At 50.3% G+C, this 22990-nt stretch overlaps 1 protein-coding gene across 7 annotated transcripts; it reads left to right on the top strand.

Annotated features, from left to right (window-relative positions):
• On the top strand, positions 6842-13953 carry CHST12 (carbohydrate sulfotransferase 12). Of its 7 annotated transcripts, none has more exons than XM_021411725.1 (3): positions 6913-6930; positions 9359-9479; positions 12151-13953. In XM_021411725.1, the coding sequence occupies exons 2-3, from the start codon at positions 9386-9388 to the stop codon at positions 13503-13505; spliced, it is 1449 nt and encodes a 482-aa protein (XP_021267400.1). In that variant the 5' UTR covers positions 6913-6930; positions 9359-9385; the 3' UTR covers positions 13506-13953. The 7 variants fall into 7 exon arrangements, with proteins under 7 accessions (XP_021267402.1, XP_021267400.1, XP_021267401.1 ...); XM_021411724.1 differs by lacking the exon at positions 6913-6930 and adding an exon at positions 6962-7115; XM_021411727.1 differs by lacking the exon at positions 9359-9479 and having other exon boundaries at positions 6842-6930.

The following is a 22990-nucleotide window of genomic DNA, read 5'->3' on the forward strand; positions in this document are numbered from 1 at the left end:
GATTGCAGAACCTCTTGGCCTGTCTTTAGTATGTCACCTCATCTGTTCACATAGTTTTATTGTGCGCTTTTTATTTGCCTTCTTTTCCAATGTGAATCTCATTATTTTCTATCTTGTTTCTGCTGATTTTTCTCTGAAGCCTTTCTGAATATATGCTAATTTTGTAATATTTCATTTCTATGCGGTATCCAAATGATAGTAGCTCTCAGAGGCAGAGAGCAGGACTCTCTCCTCCTTATGGCTTATCTTGCAAATGTAATTTTTGTTCAGCACCTTACAAGGGAATTGTCTTTTTGCTTTTTTTTTTCTTGAGTCATTAACCACAGCTTTATTTTTATACAGATTATTCAGACTTGCACCATCTGCCCTGAGATCTGTTTTCTCTAATAGATATCTGGGAAGGAAATGATCATTTTTAGTCTCAATAAATTTCATCCATGAGAATGAGTCTTTCTTATTAATACAACTAACATTATGAAAGGAAGTTAATTGACTGGGCAGAAGTACTTAGATTTCGTGGTGTGTTTTGGGTTGCATCATGTTCTCTGCTATTTTTACTCCCAGCGTAACTTATTTAGGGCTGCTCCTATCTGCTTATTGATCCTCAATCAAAATGAGCTCTGTTGATGCCTAGTAATGTTTTAAGGCTTCTGTGCAGTAGCAGAAGATTGATGTCTCACCAGCAGTGTTCTAAAAGCAAGGTGCTATTCCCAGATTGCTGTTTAATCCACATCAAAGCAGACCTTCAAGCAGCCGGTGGAGAAGTATTTTGATATGTGTGTGAGCAAAATTTGGATACTGCAAGGGCTGAATCGAAGGGATCTGAGAGTGCCACAGACCAAACTTTGGAAGAAACCAGGCTGAGCTCCTTACCAAGCACTGCTCCTGGCTGCCACACCTCCGGGTGCACAGGGCTGTGCTCACCCTTGTGCAGGTACCTGCTGCTGCTGAGCGCAAACCTGGGCTTGCCTTCTTCTCTAGAGTTCCTTCAGTTCTTAAAGATGAGTAAAAACCAAAGAAGAATAAATATCATTCTAGTAGTTGAAAATGCGCGGATCAAAACTAGAGATACTTGATAGGAAATGCAAGTAAATCAAGAGAGAGATCGAAGTATTGACATTTCCTATGGGAACGTGTCCCAGACACTTATCTCTCTGCCATGCTTAGCACACCAACAACGTAATTTTGTAGGTCGAGTGATGGTTGATCTATGCTCTAATTGTTTATCTAATGACCTGTTTACCTGAGAGCTGCTCTGGGTACAAGGTTCAGGGTTCTTGGTCCTTTCCCTCAAGGTTTGAATGTCTCCTGAGCCATGTCAGTGGAGGAGGAAGAATACCCTTCTACACTGTAATTACATACTGTGATAATTATGTACCAAAATAGATCCTAAGGGACTGAGAACCAGTTCTGTAACTTGGTGCAATTCTCTTTTTTTTTTCCTGTCCTTTGTTTTTTCCCCTAGTAAGAACTGCAAATGGAATGACGCATCAGTCCTTGAGCAATGCAGAAATTTACATCAGTCCTTCTGCAGAAGAGGCTTTGGAAGGTGACCTTGGGCGCTTCTATTCCCAAAGAACTTAAGTATTTTCTGTCAGTGTTCCTCTGTTTGAATCTTGGCTGAAAACAGAGCTCAGAGGTCCTGTGCCCCTCCTGCCTGTGTGGGGATGAGTTGGGTGCAGCGTTACTATGGCCCATGCACTGACCCAGTACAATTTCCCATGCATCTTGCACCAGCTGCTAGTTTTCCATCTAGTGTTTGTGACTTCAGTCACAATGTAAAGCTTTACAATTTCAGCACTCTACACATAATTGTGATTTCTGTGGAAACCTGTAGTGCAACGTTCCTTTTACGAAGAGATGAGGTGGTGATAGCGCTGCAAGAAATCTAGGTAGGCTGTTAACCAAATCTAGACATGAAAGTTCTTTTGATTGTATTTTGTAACAAAAGATTGTCCTGATGGATCCAAGCGAAGGTCCCAATGACAGATTGTGACCTAACAGATCCCAAGGAAAAAAAAAAAAGGATTTGATGTTTTTTCATAACAGAGTAGCATCTGCATATTTTGTGCCTGCGGTCTTGCTTCTCAAAAGCAATCCAGATATATCCATTTTCTTTCCTGGGAAATTCTGGTGTAGTACCCTCATAAGACAGGTTTTTGGAGGCCTGCTGGCACTTTCAATAGAAAGGATAAGGTCAGCGAGGGAATGTACTCCTTTCTTCAGCAGGTACAAAGGATAAACAAAGCATTTCACATTCAGGGTCCAAGGAAATAATCAAAAGTAAAGAGAATATCTCTGTGCGTCATCTTTATCTGGCTTGGAACACTCCTGCAGGGTTTTGTGTGGGCTCTGCTATGCGGTCAGTGTACCAGTCACTTCTATAAACTCACTGCCTGGGAGTGTTTCATCCCTTCTTTAAGGTTTGGCTGAAATTGGCCAATAAATTTGGTTGTTATTGGGGCAGGAGGAATTGTAACTGAGAGTGATGGTGCTGTCATAAGTCGTCTCTCCCCTAGGAAATCAAAAAGATTGCGGGCATGCTTTTTGCTGCCCTGGTTATTTTGTGGTTTCTTTACAGCTCTGTTTATGAACCTTACCTCAGGCCTTGGTGCTGAGTTACTGTTGTTGCTGCCTGACAGATGTGTTTTCCAGAGGATGACGAGGAGGAGAAGGGATGGAGAGAAAGGCTTCTGTTGTGGAAAGAATTGAGAAGCTGCCAGTGTTTTTGTGGGAATTGTGATTTTCTTGCAAAAATTCTTCTATTGTAGAAAGTTAATTACTTATTGATCTTGCTGTTGATGGAAAGATGGCCTAGTGCTGGTCTTTTGCCAGCACTTCCTTCACTCCTAATGGATTCTCCACTAGAATCTCAATGACTGACTTGCAGGGACTCAGCCCTGAGCAGTCCCCATCACCTCTGCTGTAACCACAGCAAGGCTGCATCCATCCCTCCAGGACTCAGGGCTAACAGCAGGACTGTTCTGATTGCAAATATCAGCCCGGGCAGCACCTCCTTTGAAGGGTCTCGAATGCCCCTGAGCTACGCTTATCAAGCAAAACACGTCAAGACAAGGAAATGAGGAAACAAGTCACAAGGGAGGAGTGGTTAGTGTTTAAAAGCAAAGTGGAAATGTAGGATGTAATGGATGAAGGGAGAAGAAACTTTAGGACTAGAGATGTAGGATGGAGACACTCTGTGTGTGTGTGTGTGATACAAAGTGGTAAAAGAAAAGCAAAGAAGAGTTGGAAGTAAATTGTGAGGGTGGTGGATGAGAAGAGGAATATGAGGGACAAGACCAAAGGGCAGATTAATGGAAAGGCAGAGGATGAGGTGCCTGGTATGGACCTGAGTGCAGAACATAAGGAATGATGGATGGAAGGCAGGGATTTGGAGGACAACGTATGGGGAATGCCCCACTAGGGATTGCTTGTCCTGAAGAGAACAAAGATTGTGCAGTAAGGAGGAATAAAAGGAAGAGACTCGTGGCATGAAGGAAGATGAGCCATGATCTACAATAGTATTTTCACTCTTTGAGGATCCCTCAGTGTTTTCTCTGTGGACACAAGGTCCCTGGCCTTTCTGTGCCGTCTTCTGGGAATTTCCCAGAATTTGATCTGGGATGACACACTCAATCTTCTCACCATCTTCCCCAACATTAAAATGTGATACATTTCAGAAATGTGTCCCTGAAAAGAGCTTTGATATCCAGTGGTTGCATTGGCTGTGTGCAGTCCTGACTCTTAGAGTGGTGATGGAGTCCGTAGCTTGGCTCATCGTGGGCTCTGATGCTGCGTTAGGACACAGAGCTCTGCTCTATGGCTCATTGCACTTCATTAAGGAGAGAGGCAGGGCTGAACTTCTAAAACACTGATTGTTTTGCCCTGATGATTGTTTCTTTTGTCAGTGAATCGGGCAAGGAATGAAACAGAAATAGTCAAGCTCTCTAACAGATGAGGCATGAGGCCCCTGCTACCAATACCCATAGTCATTTCCAGACAACAAGGTCAGAAAACATTGCTTTTTGGTGGGTAGAAAGGGGGAAGAGATGTCCCTGCAACATAGCATGCTCTCAGAAAGCAGCTCTGCTACAATCAACGCTCCTACAAGCAGCACTTAGCAGAGCAGCACTGAATTGCATTCAAGGACAGGTCCTACAGAAACAATCAGAGGCTGAGTATGTGACATGCTGCGCGGCTGCCTCAAGAGCCACCACTATTCTCCTCAGCACTTGCTCTGTTTCAGTCTGAACCTAAAGAGCTGTAAATGCAACACAAACTGTCCACTTAGGAAAGCAGTCACATGGGTGTGTTTTTCAGCCAAATTTAAACATTCTTTTTTAATTTTTTTTTTAATTTTTTTTTTTGCAACAGGTGACATTGGTGATAATCAGAATGAGTTACGCTCCATCTCCCTCTTAGCCAAAACTCACCTCTTAGGCAGAGAAAATAACATGTACAGAGGTGTTCATAATCCTAATCTAATCCACACTTGAAGTATAAACTTTAATCTGAGCAAGCCATGTGACAGCGTGCTGCTGCCACTGAATGTGTTGCCTTGGGCTTTTCTCAAGGTGACGATACTCAAACCTTGTGCCTTTGCAAATCTCACTTCTCCACAGCCTCTTCCCCATTCTGACCAGCAGTGAGACTTAAACTGAAGTGTGAGAAACGTGACTGTGTTCTTCCTCTTCCCTCCTGTGTGGGGCCTGCAGATGGTGCCAACAGCTGGCGAAAGCAGTGTCAGTCCCCACTTGGGGAAGGAGTGACAGAATACAAGTCCAGGAGGAGCAGGATGCTCTCTGGCACCAAGAGATTGCAATTTTGGGATTGCTAAGAGCAGGAGAAGCAGGTTCAGGGGGGGGGGCATGCCTTAACACGTATTTTAGCTTCTGTGTTGCTGAAAAGCAGCAAGGAGTGGGAGCTTACATTTTCTAGATGACTTTTTCCACCCTATCACAATTCTTCTTTCTGTTCTGCGTGCGTTAGCTGTTAGTTTCAATTTAAGACAAACAAGGTGTTAACAGAGTGCGAGAGAAGAGGAAAACCTCATTTTCCCAGCAGTGCTCTCCTCCTACAAGATGGAGCCCACACCACCTTTTTCCCAGGGTAAACATGTGGATGCTGCCCATATCCAATGGCTCCCTGACTAATAGAACCAAATGTAAATGCCTGAGAAATATCTTTGCCTTTCTTCCCTGCCGTTCCTGCGTGTTGCTGTGGAGCCGGGAGGTGCGATGCACGCCTGGAATGCTCTTTGGGTGAGCAGATGTTTGGCTGTGGGAGCAGCTGGAGACTGCTGCAAGCTCTCTTCCAGCTAATGAGCATTTCAGGTCTGATTGCAGCCAGGAGAAGCAGTGTGGTGATAGGTGAAGACCTCGATAAGAGCTAGCCTGGACGTGAACAGCGGGAATGAGTTCTTTTTGGAACATACATCTACAGCCAGAAGACTTCTCTGTAACGAACTTTTTTTTTTTTCCCAATTGCTCTTTTTCCAGCTTTTTAAACATGTTTCAAATAAAGTCATTCTGGTCATTCAATTGAATAGTGACTCCGTGCCAAAGCAGAACTGGCTGCTCTCCTCTCGTGGGTCTGCCAAGAAACATCTAAAGATGACATTCTCAGGTAGGTTCACACATTCCTCAAATGGATCAAGACCATTTTTACAGCCACAGCAGCACTTGCAAAAAATCCTCCATGCTCTGTCTGACTTGTGGTGACACTGGGCACTGTCTCCATCCCTCTGTGCCTCCTGCTTTGCTCCCTGTCAGGAAGATGAGGGGTAGTTCACTGCAGGGATAAGGAAACTTAAATTATGTTTATTTGTAAAATGCCTCAAACTCCTGCAGTGGGATGCAGTACAAGCTTGTCGACGGCATAAGAATGCAACCAGTTTTCTTTATTAAGCAGGAAGCGGTGCAACTATGAAGCAGAAAGGTCAGGAAAACTTGTCCCTTGGGCCTGACTCTCTCACATAAACAAAGATACAAAAAAAGAAAGATAAAATAAGCACAGTGTGTCTGTAAAACAAACCTGGGCCAGCAAGGCTTGAGCCAAACCTCTATTTACTAAACCTCACGTGACCTGCAAGCAACGAAGGACCAGAAATGAGGGAAAACTCGAGTTTTCCGAGTGCCTACATCTCCATTACATGCCTTTGGGCTGAATCACCACGAAAAGTTGCAGCGTGGAGAGCTATTTAAAGCAAAGACTGGGACACTGGAGTCTGATGCACTGCTTTGAGGCTGCATCCCTGCAGGGAGGCTGTGTCACCAGTTGGACCATTTGCTGCAGCTGTTGTGAAGGGCACGGGGCAGTGCGACGTGCCCAGTTCCCTGCCGTAAAACCTATGCTTTAAGCTGATGTTAAGAAATGCAAAACTTGGGGACTGAGAGCTCAGAAGCGGAATGTGGAAGTATCGTTTGAAGCTTTGAGAACTGCTGGAACGGAGGCTCCAGCCCACGGCCAACAGTCATTTATTCAGCGCTCACCACCCGCAGCTTTCTGCTGCTGCCCCAGGCTCGCTGCGGGTGCGGGGCGGGCGATGAGGGGTCCCCCCAGCGCTCAGGACGATCCCTTTGCTCCCGGACTGGCTGCGGGGCCTCCGTACGCCGGGTCTGTGGGGCCGGAGCCCCGCTCCCTTCGGGGCTGAGGGCGCTCCCTGCGCGGCAGGCCGCGGCTCGGGCCGGCAGAGGCGACGCCCGGAACGGGAGCGCGTCCCCCGGCACCCCGCCGCTCCGGGCCGGGCCTCCCGCCGACGGGCGGAGCAGCGCCTGCGCCGCGGCCCCGCGGAGCTGCCCGTGCCCGGCGTCTCGCGAGAGGCGGCAGCAGCGGGGGGCGGCGGGACGGGACGGGACGGGCGGCGAGGGGGGAGGAGGGGGAAGGGGACGTAGGAAAGCATTGCCGCCAGCCCCGCTGCCCGTGCGGGAGGTGAGCGCGGGGCCGCCCACGGCGGGGCGGGGCGGGGCGGGGCAGGCGGCCGCGGGTATCAGCGTCGCGGCCCTTCGCTGAGGAGTGCCGGCGGGAGCAGCCGACCCCTCGCTTCGTTGCCGCACGGCCGGGGGCCGAGACAGGCGGCGGTCCCGAGGGCGGCCGGGACCTCCCGGTGGCGGCAGGTAAGGGCAGCGCCCGGCCCCGCCGTGCCCGCATCCGTGCGGCGCCTCCGGGGGCTGCGCTGCGCGAGGGCTTCAGCCCCGTCCTGTGCCGTCCCTCCCCCGGCGGGGCGGTGGGTGAGCGCGGCGGTGCGCAGACGTTGGCTTTCCCCCTTCGCTACCGGTGCTGGGCCTGGGGCTTTAAAGCAGCCCCTCGGGTGGGTGTTCGCGGAGTTCTGTGTGCGCTCTCGGTGCTGCTCCGGGGCTCAAAGCCGGGAAGCGGTGCCCTGGGAGAGAGGTTTCCGTCCACGGGAGGTGCGCGGCTGTTAGCAGCTGACCCATCGCTGCAGAGTGGCGGCAGCCCGGACCGTGATTAACGGCTGTAAAACTTTAAAGACAAAACTTCAGATGGAGCTGAGCTACAAGCGGTAGAAGACTGCACTTAAATAAAGCATTTCCGAGGCGAACGCAGGCAGTGCGAGCTGCAGGGCGCTGATTTCGAGCCTTTCGGAGCTGATGTTGACATGCACCAAAGGTTCCAGGTTTGTGTTGGCCGTGGGCACAGGGACACGCTGCGCTCTTTTGTGCTCGTGCGTCTGGGAGCACTCGGAGCTCGAGGTGGGTGTCAGGAGCGAGCACTGTGTGCTGTCTTTGGGCTGTTTCCTGCTGGAAGCCTCGGGAATAGGGTTATCGAGGTGACTTCCCAGGGTGGGTATTAAGAGAGAGGAGCCTGGCACTGCCATGCCCATGCAAACCTGGCTCTGTAGTCGCGGTGAGGCACTGGTGGCATAGCTGTGTCAATTAAGATGTTCTTTTATTTCATTTTCATTTACACCATGCATTTATGTGAATCAGTAAATGCTGAATGTTGTTACCTGGGTTAAAACTTCCCTGCTCTGGAAAGCATGCTGGGTTTTGGAGAGCTTAGGAGAAGCAATCTGTTGAGTGATGGCCAACTGTGTCAAGTTTGTTCTGGTTATTGGTGCGTTGTCCATTTGCTGTGGGTGAGGGGAGCTCGTTCCCCCGCACTTAGAGAGATTCACTTGGTTTTACTGCTCTGCAGCCTGCTGACTCCCTGAGCCTCACCAGCAACAGGTGTGTTCTGCTGCACGTGGGTGCAGGAAGCAGCATGGGCTGGGTGGTGACTGCTGGTGAATCAAGTTGCTACAAGGGCAGGCGCTGGTTTAAATTTATTTTCTGCGCACTTCAAAAAGTTCTCATTCCACTGCTTTCCACCTTCAGAAGTGAAGGCTGAACAAGCTGTGTGACGTCCTGCAGCTCCCCACGTGTGGGTGAACAGGCTCTGCAGCAGGTGAGCCGGTGCTCAGTGCCTGGGCTGTGTCTGTACGTCCCCATCAGGAGCCAGGAGCAAACCTGGGAGGATGCAGAGCGAGGAGAAATGCAAGCTGCAGCGAAGCCTTTGGAGGCACAGTCCTGTTAACAGTGGGGCTATGCCCACTGTCTTCAGCATAGACCTGTATGTAAGCTCTTACTTTCTGTAGACCTTACTGCTCCAGCAAGGGAACAAGCGGAGCTGGAGTTACGTTATGCAATGAGAGAGCATCGCTGCACAGATATGCTGTGGAGAGGACAGGAATTGCTTAAGCTGCCGTTTGCCCTCTGAACGAACGGTTATGAACTGGCTGTGAAGTGCAAGTGAGGTTTCCAAATCCCCAAGGAACCGGCTCTGCAATAGCTTTTGTAGTTAGTGCTGAGGAGGCCTCCCCGTCATCTCTGGTTTAAGTAGACTTTGAGCCATCTAGAGAGGTGGTTATTTGACATGGCACCTTGTGACAGGAGGGGATGGGAGCGGTGACTTTGCACCTTGGTGTCTTTCAGGACCGAGCCTGGGAGAAAAGCAACTTTACCCCCAGGCCAAGTTCAGGTTGGAGATAATCCTGTGACGGCTGTTCAGAGGCTGTGTAGGATGATTATAGCACTTGGGCCGTTTCCCAGTTTGCCGGCATCGTGTCACAGAAGCAGCTTTGTATGGATCCTGGTGCACATTCTTGTTGGCTGGTGACTTTGGGTTAGACTTGAATGTAAATTCTTGGCTTCTCCTGGAGGTTTTCCTCTTGATTCTGGCAAGGGGAGAATGAAGGCACATTCCCTCTGATGTGCTCAGAGACCTCTAATTTGTGCTTTCAGCCTGGCATCCTTTATGAAGTGCACAGAAAGAGGATGTATCATAGTCAATAGAGTAACTCTGTGTTCTGCAGCAGCTTTCTCAGGAGAAGAAATTAAGTTGCGCTACTGTTCTTTTCCAGGGTTCCTCTCAGTCGCTGACAGAGTCAATGGAAGCGGAGTCATTTCAATTCTGTGCTGCTCTCTGCTTTGTGCCTTGGGAAAGCCAAATGCTGCGGCTGCGTGCTGTGTCCTGGAAAGCAGGCACGAACCCTCGGGCTTCTGGAGGGAGCAATGTGATCGGGGTGGCTCTAACAAGGAGCATCGTTCCATTTACCCAGAGGAATGTGGGCTTGCTGTGCCACACACGGCGCCAGGCATCTTCCATTGGTGCCGAGAGCGTGATCAGTCTGTGCTGGGGTGGGACAGCTCTGCAAAAGTGCTGGCAGGCTGCTGTGCGGCCCGGAGCTGTGGGTGCTGCTGGGCATGGGGAGATGGCAAGAAAGGATGGATGCTCTTGGAGCTTTCCAGACTTACTGCATTCCAGCCACCCTGAAACCCAGCGTGCTAGGGATTGTGTACACAGCAGGCACCGTATTCATCCAGAGTAGGAAGCTTTCCCTGTCCCGAGCAGCTAACTGTCTCAAAAGCAAAAACAGATTCAGGCAAAACGCACAGCCAGAGATGTGCCAAGCAGTAGGCTTGGCAGCATCACTCCATTATCTTCTGTTGTTGGATGGAGATGTTGGCCTGGAGTGCTGACGCATGTATGTAATTTTCCCCTTCCTTAACTCCATGCTCATCTCTGGGTGCTTCTTAGACTTGATCCTAAATGAGCTAAACATAGATAATTACTGCTGAGTAGTACCTGCTCTGCAGAGTGCCATGTGTTGTGTCTTCACGGCTCTTCCAGCTGCTTTGGAGATATAGGGTAAGAGCCTGACTCCAAGGAGCGCAGCCTTTGGTGTTGCAGTGTGAAGCCACGTGGTAGGCTACAGCCACGCTGAATTTCTGGCTTTCCCTGCCTCCAAAATGCAAACAAATATATCGGTGGAAAAATCCCAAACCCACAGTTCTGCATTTTATGTCTTCTGGGACGGACTGAGCTAGTACTTTGATATTGTTCCTGTTCATTAGTAAGTTCTGGTCTAATGCTTTTGGTCTAGTGTTTGAAATCAGGACTTTGCATGTTAAAATCTGGTGTCCCCGAGGTGTAAACACAGCCATGCACATGGCCCTTTAGACAAGTGCCTCAATTTAAGGCTTCTGTAGCTTTCAAAGGTGCTGAGCACGTTGCCCAGAGGGAGCAAGGGGGCTCAGTACTTCTGCATATCTGGATTCTGGGGTTCTCTGCATCCATGTACAGCAGAGGGTTGGTGCTGCCCGAGAACTGTGTGTGAACTGAACTGGCTAGGGAATAATCTTTCCAAGGTTGTGGAGTGCCCACTTTTTTGCTTGGCTTTTGATTCTAACCCTTCTGGATAGTCTGTGGGAAACAGCAGACATTGGATTCTCTCTCAAAACGTCCTAGAGCTGCTCCTTGCTTTACTACGTTATTCTTCCACGGCTGTCAGTCTTTGCTCCTCAGTTCTGGGGTGTTTTAGGACCGTTGGGGCTGTTGAACTGCAGACCTGGTGGTGAGGAGTTAATGTCTTTGTGTTCACCTGACAGGCACATGAAGAAATCCCTGTGCCCTCCAGGGAAGGTCGTGTAACAGTGATTTCTCCCCTGCCTTTGGTGAGCGGGAGCTGTTAGGGGTGACGGTGACAGAAACGTTACGTTAAGCTAGGATAGGGTTACTGACTCACAGTCCAGACATGAGATCTACCCGAGCATCCTTAATCTCAGAAACAAGTCCATTAAAAACAATCATTCTTTCAGGTTTTTATTGACCCTTGGCTGTTTTTGGGGTTGTGTCCCTGTGGGTTTCCACAGGAAAACTGTTTGTGTAATTGCTGCCCTTGACAAAATGGAGTGGATACCAAGAAAGGTGGTGGAGGTGACATCCTCTGGGTACCTTCACACAAATTAGATAAAACAATATGTTCAGTCAGATGTTCTGTCAACACGGGCTTTCTTTAGCCGCTCAGGCAATGTGCCTACATGTTTATAACTCTGATAAGGCTTTTGTTTTTAGTGCAGTGGCTCAGAGTGTCTTTATGGGGGAGATGAGACCACAGTGTGATCCCAAATGCTGAAGTCATGGATTGACCCCTCTTGCTTAGTGTGTTAGATATGCTTAAAAATCAAGGAGATCTGCAAGATAGTTGCTTCTGTGTACTTCCTGTGTATAGTTTTAGATTTTTTTTGGTACTTTTACACTTCCATCTGAAAACTTGAGGCCTGAAACGTTAATATTTTTGTTTGTTTATTTTTAAATGGAAACAGAACTTCTGATGAAATCGTGTGATTCAAGAAGCTGGAGATTGATGATCAAACGTTCATTGCTATGGAAACGAGTAAACTTGCAACGTGTTATGCCTCCTTTTGGGCAGAAAATCAGAGCTTTCAAGTGGATTCCAGGCTAGCCTCTGCGAGCCCAAAGGTCCACCCCTGACGGTGTCCCCTGATCCGTAGGATGAGTGCAGCTTTTCCTTCTCAAGGAGAGGAACTAGTGAGAACTGGAGCAGAAGCCGAAGGCTGTGGTCTGCCCCCAGGATACTTTGAGATCTGATGACCCCATCTGTTCAGTTGCAGAACCAGACGCTATTAAAACTGCCAAGGGAGGAACAATGGGAAGGAAGGTCAGGCTTTGCCTACAGAAGAGTTAGTGTTTCCCTGTGCAGTCATTGTAGGTACTTGAGGAGCACACGGCTCTTCCTGTGCAGAACCATGTGATGGTCAGTACTCTGCGAAGCCTTGGTCATGCAAGGTCGTTCTCTCTAAACCAGAGTAGTTAAGAGATCAGCTAACTTTATTTCTGGTTCCTTTCCAGGCTCGTGGTCTGCAGCACCATGCGGGATCCCAGCCCTCACTCTTCGAGCCGGAGGTGAATCCATGGGAAGGTCGGCTATCGTGGGAGCTGTCAGGATGACCAAAGCACGGCTCCTCCGTCTCTCTGTGGTGCTGGTCTCCATCTTCATGATTCTCCTGATCATCGTCTACTGGGACAACGTGGGAACAGCTCACTTCTACCTGCATACGTCCTTTTCCAGGCCTCATTCCCCAGAGGCCATCCCTGGTATCACTGCAGGTGGGGACTGGGAAGCCTTGCCAGAGGTGGATGAGTTTCTGGCAAAGCTGCTTAGTTCAAGCCTGAAACAGAACAGCTCTTCTTCCCGAAAAACAGAGCAGCTGCTCATCCAAGGCTCCAACAAGCCTGTGGTGAGCAATTTGGAGGAGAATATACGAGGCTATGACTGGTCGACGCACAATGCCAGAAACAGCTTGGACCAAGAGAAGCTGCAGATAGAGAGGCAGAGAACGTTGCGGGAGTTTTGTGCCAATTCCAGCTTTGCCTTCCCCACTAAGGAGCGCTCCTTTGATGACATCCCAAACTATGAGCTCAACCACCTGATAGTGGATGACCGCCACGGCATCATCTACTGTTACGTCCCCAAGGTGGCCTGCACCAACTGGAAACGGGTGATGATTGTGCTGAGCGAGAGCCTGCTGGACCAAGGGGTCCCGTACCGGAACCCCCTGGACATCCCGCGGGAGCACGTCCACAACACCAGCACCCACTTGACTTTCAACAAATTCTGGCGTCGATACGGGAAATTCTCCCGGCATCTCATGAAGGTCAAACTGAAGAAGTACACTAAGTTCCTCTTTGTGCGGGACCCTTTTGTCCGCCTCATCTCTGCCTTTCGCAGCAAATTTGAGCTGGAGAACGAGGAGTTCTACCGGCGTTTTGCCATCCCCATGCTAAAGCTGTACTCCAACCATACCAACCTTCCCACCTCTGTTAGCGAGGCCTTCGGGGCGGGCCTCAAAGTCTCCTTTTCTGACTTCATCCAGTACTTACTGGATCCCAGGACAGAGAAGATGGCCCCCTTCAATGAGCACTGGCGGCAGGTGTACCGGCTGTGCCACCCGTGCCAGATAGACTATGATTTCATCGGGAAGCTGGAGACGCTGGATGAGGATGCTGCGTATCTCCTGCAGCTCCTCAAAGTGGACAGGCTGCTCCGCTTCCCCCCCAGCTACCGGAACAGGACTGCCAGCAGCTGGGAGGATGACTGGTTTGCTAAAATCCCACTGGCTTGGAGGCAGCAGCTCTACAAGCTCTATGAGGCAGATTTTGTACTCTTTGGCTACCCCAAGCCAGAAAACTTGCTTAAAGACTGAAAGTGATTGGGCTGCGGGTGTGGGAGGGAACGTCTGAAATACCAAAAATGTTTAAAGCCTCCTCATTTTTTTTTTTTTTGCTCTTAACTCCCTTCTCCATACAGGTTGGTACAATGGAGTATATTTTTTCTACCGCTTCCCCTTCCGTTTTTGCAGTAATGCCAAGTTCAGGATATTTCCATCCAGCTCTGCATACGGGAAAAAATGCCAGTATTTTTATCATTGTTTTCCAGGTTTCCTTTTTTTCTTTTTTTTTTTTTTTTAAAATGTCCCCATGTTTTGTGATGGGTCACTGCCCATGGTCACTCTGCCAGCTGTGTCCTTCAGTAGCTTTTTATTAATACTTTTTTAAAATTAATATATTTAAGATATTTAATACAAAGTGTGTGTTGTGGCAAAGGAAAGGAAGGAATAATAAAAAAAAAAAGCGAAAGGAAAAGCTTAAAAAGTGCTGATGCACGTGCCTCTGTGTTGTCTCAGGGCTGTTTGTGATGCTGCAGAGCACTTGAATCTCTTCAGGGCTGGGAGCCTGGCAGATGGTGGGTCAGTACCCAGGCTGTGGTGAGGCTCGCAGCCAGAATCACAGGGGGGAAATGGCTGAGGCCTGTGGGGTGACTCAGGATGTGCAGAGGGTCAGCCCAGTGCCTCTGTGCTGCTTCCGCTCCCAGCAGCGTGGCGGAGGAGCTCTGCTGTACAAAACGCTGCATTTGCTCAGCCTCTGCGTTGCTAGCGGGGACGATCTTCTGTGATGTGGTGGCTGCCGTGCTCTCTGCAGGTCACTCGAAACGATGGGGATATAACACAACTCCCAGGTGCTTTAGGGGAATGTGGCAGGGTGCAGATATTCACCCCTGGGTGAAGAAAAGCTGAAGGATTTCTTTCAGTTGGTGTGCATCAAGGCGACCTCTTAAACTCATTTGTTTTCAGAGCGCCAGCTACTGCTCGTGACGCTGTGCCCTCATCTGCTGCATTTCTGTTTGTACCGAGTGACTGATGCAGATTTAATTATCTGCCTTGCTGGTCCCTGCTGCAGCAGTGATGGTGACCCACTGTGCTCGGTGCCCACGGGCTGCTTCCCAAAGGAAATGCATGCTTTTGGAGACGCGCTTCGTGTCTCATCAGCTGAATCTGCTTCTCTCTGAACTGCTCTGTGATCAGAGAGCTGAAATGCTTGATTGCTTTCCTGAGCTGTGAAAATGATGGAAGTCCAGGTCCAGGCCTCGGGAAGCAGTCTTGTGTTCTGGGCAGCCGCCTCTGAACTGGCCTTCTCCTTGTTCTGCTCAGAGACCAGCAGAAGGTGTGACGTTCCCCCTCTGTCTCCTTGCTCCTCCAACCTCTGTACACGTGTGTTGTCTCAACATTGTGCTCTCCTCCTGGTGAATACGCTGCACCAAGCTTTTTAATCTTTAAGTGAAAGGTAATAGCTAGTAGTTATGCTGGGAGCGAAGAATCTGCTTCTCATTGTATTCGCAGCACCCTCCTGTAATTTCTGCAGAGATATTTGCAGTTTAAATGAGCCTGAAGCCATGATCTGATTTTTAGTGCTTAGATCTTCACAGCTTGGGGAAAAAGGAAGTGTCTGCTTGTGAGTCATTATTTAAAACTAATAATAGAAAAGTGTTGATATCTTCAATTTTTTTTTCAATTACAAGCTAATTGCTGCAAAACAGAAAGATGTTGAGACTCCCGTCTGCTGTAATGAGTAATCCCGGGAGTCTCTTGGTTCCTGTGATATTTACATTTCTTCAGGGTGGGTTCATCCTGCTCTTCAAAGTTACAGCCTGGATGTTTTCGGCTGTTGTCTTTACAATGTGTTTATTTTTTTTTTTTCCCTCTTCTAATTTCAATTTAATTGATGTTTAGTATTTGCAGACGTGGGCAGCTGGGAACGCAGCGCAGATGTGCCGACGAGCACCGCATCACCCGAGCTATGCAAACTTCCTCCCAGCTGCTTCCCCTGCACCTCTTGACCAAATCCCGCCCCTCCGAACCGTGCTCAGTTGCAGGGACCCCGTGATGCTCATCCTGCAAACCGGCTGCAGCTGCATCCTCACCTGCACCACCCCATGAGCCATGGCTGCAGCTTGTCCCAGGCAGAGAATATTCATGGCTTCACCCTCAGGAGAACTTGAGTGGTAAGGGTGGGGGGAGAGGGCTCTCACCCTGTCAAGCCCGGCCTGCATTTCCTTTAAGCCATTTCAACATCTGCAAATCCATGCTTTAAAGTGCCTGCAGGGAAGAGCAGTGAGACTCGCATGGAGAGGGCTCGCTGTGCTGCTGCTTCCCAGTAGCCTGCTCCTTGCTGCTTTCTCCTTTTGAAGCCTTCCTCCCCACCCTCCCACTGCTGTGAATGTATTGTGAAGGAGTCAAAGGCGACCCAGGCTGCCCTGAGCTTTGTGGTGAGGCCACTGGGGGGACTGGGACAGAGCCTCCAGCTTTAGGAATGTGCATTTTTTTCTGTGGGTTTCTTGCTCTGTTCCAATGATGTAAAAACATATGTAGGGGGGAGAGAAGGACAAAGATTTTAAAGCAGCCGTGCTTCCTCCCCCCACTTTTCTGAAGGAGCTGGAATTCAGTGTTTGTCAATGGCAGAATGACTGGCGAGGGCAGGCAGTATGCATGCTGGCCTGAAGTCAGAAGAGAGCTAGAAATTTTGAGTTTAGATGGTTGTGATGCTAGTGCTGATTTTATAAGGGGTAGAAAAATGCTTTGAAGTGGCCTCTTTGTGTCTAAATAAACCTGGCTTTGCTGTTTCATGCTCAGCCTGCAAAATTACGTCCTGTTCCCCTTCTGGCTTGCTTTTGACCACTTGGCCAAAGCCAGCCTGATGCCCAGCGAGGCAGAACCGATGTGTGGATGCAAAAATATCCAGGGGTTTGACCGAGATGTTTCCAGGTAGAGCTGAGACCAGCTTTAGTGCTTGCTCAGCATCGCAGCCAAAGTCTTTTTGCGGCCATGAGATGGATGGGGTCCCTTGCTCACTGCTCTGGCACGAGGTATGCGACCCGGCCCCGCAGCCCCTGCGTGCTGCAGAGGACTGTCAGGCTGCAGAGCTCCTTGCTTTTTGAGCAGTGGCGCGGCTTTGCCAGGGTACAGGATGTCCTTAACCATGTGGATTCCTTTGTATCTCAGTCATTTTTACTTTAACCCTTTCATTCATTTGGGGTGACAGAACTGTAGAGCCACCAACTGTGGACAAATCATCATGGAGTAAAAAGTTGCCCTGGGATCATGCTTGGAGGCTTTTGGCTGTGTGCTTTGAATCCCTCAAGGTGGCACCGGGAGGGTGGAGGGCAGGGGATGAATGGCAGCATTGAAAGGGTGGCGAAGAAAAGCCAGCTTGTTCCTCCTTATGTAAGCCAGAGCACGGGGAAAGCCGGTGACTTGGCAGGGCTGCGTGTGGCCGTGGTGCTGAGCGGTGCCAGGAAGGGTGCGGGGTGTGATGACAGGACAGGCAAGTGGGGTGGCTCCAAGGTGAAGGCTTGCCCACACTAGGAAACCTCATCAAGGGTAGGGGAAAAGAGAAAGATGGGATTTAATGAAGACAGCGATGCCTGTTTGGGGAAGAAACGGAAGTGGGCAGCACGGGGTCTGAAGCAGAGCTAAGGCAGCTCTTCTGTTTGCTTTAATCAAGGGTACAGCTTGGGCTGCGGAGGTTGACATTTGTCCCTGCAGAGGCTGGCTGGCACTTAGCTGCAGAAGAGCTGAGCAGCGATGTTGGGCAGTGGGTCCAGGTCTGCCTGCAATACTGGGGCTGTGGCAGCTCTGCAGAGGCCCAGCTGGAACCTGTTTGCTGCTGCTGGGTGGGCTGCTGCTCCCAGCCTGGCTCCTGCAGCAGCAGGGCCCCTCCAGCTGCAGCATCCCCCCTGCGTGCCGCACTGCCTCCCTGCAGAGCTGGTGTCACAGCCCAGTGTCTTCCCAGCCCTGCTGTGTCTTGGCTTATGTGCGTCTTTCAGAAATGGCTTAAAATAATTCAAAAAGAAGGAAGTGGAGGAGCCGTGGCAGCTCAGCTTGGTTCCTGTGGGGAGCAGCGTGACCCTGGGGGGGAGAGGAAGTTTCCAGTCCCGTTTCCATTGGCTATTTAATGAGCCTTTCCCTGGGCTTGAAAAATTAATTGCTGCTACAAAATACCAGAGGCTCTGAGAGTTGCGTGCAAGGGAACGATTTACAGCTTAACCTATGGGTGCGCGTGGAGCAATGCCAGCAGAACAATGTGGTGATGCTAGCAGCTGTCCCAGGGCAGTGCTGTGCTGCTCTTTGCTCCCTGCTTTACACCTTAAGGCAGCTCCTTGTTGCTTCAGCTTTCCATCTGCGAGGTTTGGGGAGACAGCGATCCCAAGGGATGTGGAGCAGCGGGAGTTTCCCTTGATGTGACTACATGGCTCCCACCACGGCCTATGTCCTCTTCACGCCATGAGGCGGAGGTGAGAGCGTGTTTCCCATGAGCAGCTCTAAACTGGGCAAAACCCGGCTGGGGGAAGGCTCGGAGGTCACAGCTGGGTGCCTGGCCGGCCTCCAGGCGCAGCGTGAGCCTCGGGGCTGTCTGTGATGTGTGGTGTCCTTGGGTGTTGCCAGGCAGAGCGGAGGGGCTCAGCCGGCTGCGATTTCCCTGAGCACTGAGGCGTCGCTTTTCCCCCAGTGAAGAGTTTCACAGTTACATCTCAGGTTCTTATCCTCAGTCTGTGCTGAATCTGAGTGCCAGACCGACGCCAGTGTGCCCCCAGCCCCATCTGACCCACATAACTGAACGAGGAGATGTCCTGGCCCACCGGGCAGTGCCGTCACCGTGCGTGATGCCTGGGGTGGATGGATGATACCTGGCCCTGGCAGGGAGGCTGCAGCTGCAGTGTTTTTCTCTGTCACTGCAAGAATTCAAAATGGGTGGAAGAGAATGCGCCCGGGATCGCCTCTTGTTTTGGTTGGATCCTGGACAGTTCTCTGTGGAAAAATGGGAGGAGCAGGGATAGGGATGAGCCAGCGCGACGTGTGTCAGAGAGGCAGCGTGGCCAAAAGTGCGGTCAGCGGGGAGAGGAGGGAGCTGGGATGTGCTGCTGGGGGGAAGGGCTGTGGGGGGCCGAGGTGAGCAGGGGAGAGTGCAAGGAATTCTGACACGAGGTGCAGGGCCAGAGCTGCTGGGCTCTGTGGGAAGGTGATGCCCACATCAAGCCATCCCCAGGTCACCAACCAGTGCAGGTGATGGGCTGATGACTCTCTCGTTTAAAGCGGCAGCACTAACTGGGATGAAATGCCATGAGGAATTATTATGCAAAAGCAGTGTGACCCAGAGAGGGGATGGGGGCGGGGGGGGGGAGGTGCCAATGACCCTTCAGAGGTGGTGGACACCTCTCTCCATCTCTTTCCCCTCTCCACCTTTGCGTGCCTTATTGATTTCAGACTGTATATATAGTAATATATACAGGCTCTTGGGTAAATCAGAAGTATTTTTGTCATCTAGAATAATCGTGCTGAGAGTGTAAAGCTTTTTTACAAAGGCTTCAGTGACCTTTAGCTAATGGGGAATCAATGACCGAAGTGCAGGCAGCGTTTCCCATGCGCTGGGTAATGCTGTGCGTGGTCAGGACCCAGTGTGGCATCACCCAGGCACCCACTACCAGTGCTGGTTCTTCTGGATACAGGTTCTTGCACCAAGTGAGGATGACCTACTCTTGTGTTTCTTGATTCTCATTACTTATATATATTGTGTGGTGTGAGAACGTGTATATCTATCAAGTCAGATGAACGGTGCATGAAGTCATAAGCTACGGAGAGAGTGAAATACACATGAGTTCTCTCTTTCTGTTCTCTCTAAGCAGAGTATCATTTTCCTGACTCCAAACACTGTGTTGCAATGGACTGCCATCCCCAGGCCGGCTGCTCCCCCCAACACAGCTCCGTTCTGTGCCGTTCCCCCGAGCTGTGTCCCAGGGATGCTCATGTTGTGCAATCTCCACGCGGTTGTTGCAGTGGGTGTGGGACAGCCAGATTCCATCAGCGGCTGTGGGTGTCCCTCCAGCTCCGTGTCCCCAGGCCAGCAGCTTGCTGTGTTCCTGCTCCAGCTGCTGTCAGCAGCCAAGGAGTGAGCTGAGGGCAATGCAGACACAGCTGCTGTGGGCTCCAGTCCCCATGGTGTGGGTCTGAGCTCTGTAGCAGGTACCCAGTTAGTGGGGCTGGGAGCTGCCACTAATCCCTATTTTAATGCAATGGAATCAGAACTCTGCTGGGTTTCCCTCTTCCTTTTCAGTCCTCAAGTCTGAACTTTCTGACCCTTTTCTGGGATATAATTTTTTTTTTTTTCTTCCAAGACTGCAGCAGTGGGAGGAATGCGGTCTCTGCTGGACAATGAAATTCCCAAAGTTATCCTGCAGGTACTGCATTTCCAGAATTAATTTCGCATTGTGTGCTCAGGCTTTCCTGGGAAAAGTCAGGGTGCCAGGAGCTGCTCTGTAACCAAAAGCCTTTTGTAAGACCAAGACGAGCTGCGCTTCTGTTCCACCCCACAGCTGTGGATGGAGGCACAGCAGCGAGATGAAGCTGCCGCAGTACGGTCTCTTCACATCCCCAGACTGGGTCCCCCAATGCAGCCATTGCTCTACGCAGTGGTTTCTGGGAGCAAATCTGTTAAAATAAAAAATAAGAAAAATGCAAAGCATTTGTCATCAGCAAATGAGAATGTGAATTCAAGATGTTGGGGCAGGCTCCAGATGCTGTTGCAGTTTGCATTTATTACATTTTTTAGAGCTTAGAAAAAGGTCAGCGTGCTTGGATGCAGTTCCTCACTTCTGGAAAGTCTGCAGGTTTGGAAGTAGTTCTTTTATTTGTAACAGGGAAACAGCCTGCTTGCACAGTTCGCCTTTGGAATTGAGATACCAGCTAAAATCTGGCTCTTGTCTTTTCAGACTGAGCTGACAAACCCAAGTAGAGGCAAGGTGGTGGTGTGTTTTGTTGGTTTCTTTTCCCTCAGTATAGAAGAAAGAGGTTTCAGTATAGGTTAGGTTGCTGTTGTCAGTGTCAGCTTCTTTCTGGCAGTGCCTATTGGAAGGAAATTTCCAATACAGCCCAGCTGCCAGAGACAAATCCTGTATTGGAACATCTTGGTTCAATATCCCGACTGGCTCCTCACAGTGCCGCTGTTTAACGAGGGAACACACGGAAAGTGGCCGCTTTGTTTTCAACTCTGAGCTTGGTGTTTTCGTGATGTATTTTTCTTGCTGGTGTTTGCTTTGGACAAAGCTGTTACCACTCTGCAGCCGCGATACCTGCCGTGTGTCTGCAGCAGAGTGCTCTCCCAACCCCTTCCCTGGCTCCACGTAGACCTGAGCAGTGCTGGGAGCAGTGGCAGGAATCCCATCAGGACAGGGTTCATGTGTTGGAGGACCAACGAGTGGCCATGCAACCTGCTCCTCTCTTATTGCCTGACCTTCTGCCTCCTGGGAGGGCGGCTTTCAGTGCTGGCCTCCAGGAGGTCACTTGGTGACATGGTTTGGTGGCCATGGTGGCGATGGGTTGATGGTTGGAACTTGGTGATCTTGGTGGTCTTTTCTAACCTTAATGATTTTATGACCCTGCGTCTTTGCACAGCACTGAGCCTGGAGGCCATGCCAGCGTTTTTCCTATAAGAATGGGGAAGATGCACGTGTTTGCCTGACCTGGTGAGGCATTGCTGGTGCTGGTGGTGCTGCAGCTCGCTGCCTCCTGGCTGTGGGGCTGGAGGACGTGGTGCAGACGTTGCTCTTCCCAACCCTTCTCAGACAGCTTCCCAGAGACAGTGGGAGCTGGGGCTGTGCTTGTTTTTCTTCTTTTTCTTGTTTGGCCCAAACCAACAGGGGATATCTCCCCCCTGAAAGCGCAGCATGTTTGCTTTGAGAGAGGATGAGGTCAGGAAGGAGCAGGAAGAGGCTGTCCCACTGTGTTTTCTTTTGTTCACTGTGGTGCTGCACCTGCGCCAGGCTCCCACTGCTGAGAACTGGGGCTGTGCCATGCTCCCAGGGCAGCTCCGGAGGGGAAGACAAGAATCCTCATCCCACTGTGCCCTAGGGTTTGTCATCACGCCCAGAGCCAGACCTAGGGCTGCCTGCATCCCGGTGAGCTCTCTGCAGCAGCTCCCAGTGGGAGATAATGCTCCATCGTGATGTGCTGGAGCTGTGAGATTTGAGCAGGATTTTTCTAGCTTGGAGCTGCATCGCCGCAGTTTGCATCATTTCCTTTTCTGCAGGGGAGCGCGTGGATGGTTTTGCTCATGCTACAGGAACAGCTCTTAGGATCAGGGCATTGGGGCTGAATTAACAGGTGGCAAAGCCCTGGCTCCTTCAGCAGCTTTTAGGGCTCCCTTCCCATTAGTGAAATCTCACTCTTGTCCCCAGCAAAGATCCCTGCAAATAAAGAGAGATTTCTCGAGAGGTTTCAGAATAAAAGAAGAGGAAACTCTTTGCTGACTGTGGACCTGGGCTGTCTCAGTAGCAGTCTGATGCAAGTAATCTGTGCACATGGCAATGTGTTGGGCTGCCTCTGTGTTGCCTTTCCTGAGCACTTGCAATTGTCTCTGCTCTCAGAAATCAACACAAAGCACTTTCAGTTCCCTGGTCGTGCCCTGATGCTCAGTGAGACACTGGTCTCCCTGCCCTTGGTTGTCCTGGGGTGATGGCTCCCGGCTCCTTCCTGAGCACTGGGGAAGTTCTTGGCCCAGACAGGTTCCAGGTACTACCAAAGGCATGTTGTAGGTTATCGGCTGCAACAATTCCATGGTTTGGGTTGTTTGCTGCCTCGGGCTGTGGTTACATGGCAGGTTAAACAAAGCGAGGAGCTACTGAGCCACTGAGCACCTGCATTCGCTGCACGTCTCATACAGGGGCTCTGCCTGGCGCTGCCTGTCTCTAATCTAACCCATGCCCATGGTGGGTCGGTGTGCTGCGGCCAGATCCTTCCAGGCTGTGTTTTGGGATGCGCTGTCCGTGCCTCGTGCTGGCTGCGGAGCCCTGCACAAATGCTGGTCTGCGTGGTGCAGCCCTGGGCGTAACGGAGCGAGCAGGGTGATGGCAAGCTCGTTCTTTCTGACTGGTTTTACACGAACTCAGGAAAATGCAGCGTGGTTCACACAGGCTTTTTTTTTTTCTGCCAAATTCTTATTTTTCCATATGCTTTTCCTATTCCTGCTTTAACTTTGCCTGTCTTAAAGGTTGAAGCGACATGGTTCCTTGTGCTGTTTCCCTGCTTCCCACACAGGCACATTTTGGAGACAACCACAGCAGGAGCCCCATGCCTCAGGGCTGCAGCCATGTGACAGATAACCCGGCCTCTCACGCCAGCTATTGGGCCTGTGTTTAGTCTGGAAGCAGTAGTGGTGGTTTGTGCTGGTAAAGTGGGGAGAGGACTTGAGATGTTGGAGGAGAAAAGTCTCTCCAAGAAGCTGACGTTCTCTCAGGAGCCCCAAGGGCAGCAAGGGAGAGAATAGAAATAGGTTATCTAAAGCACATAAAATATTCTCATTA

This window comes from Numida meleagris, chromosome 13 (assembly GCF_002078875.1).
Source record: "Numida meleagris isolate 19003 breed g44 Domestic line chromosome 13, NumMel1.0, whole genome shotgun sequence".
NCBI lineage: Eukaryota > Metazoa > Chordata > Aves > Galliformes > Numididae > Numida > Numida meleagris.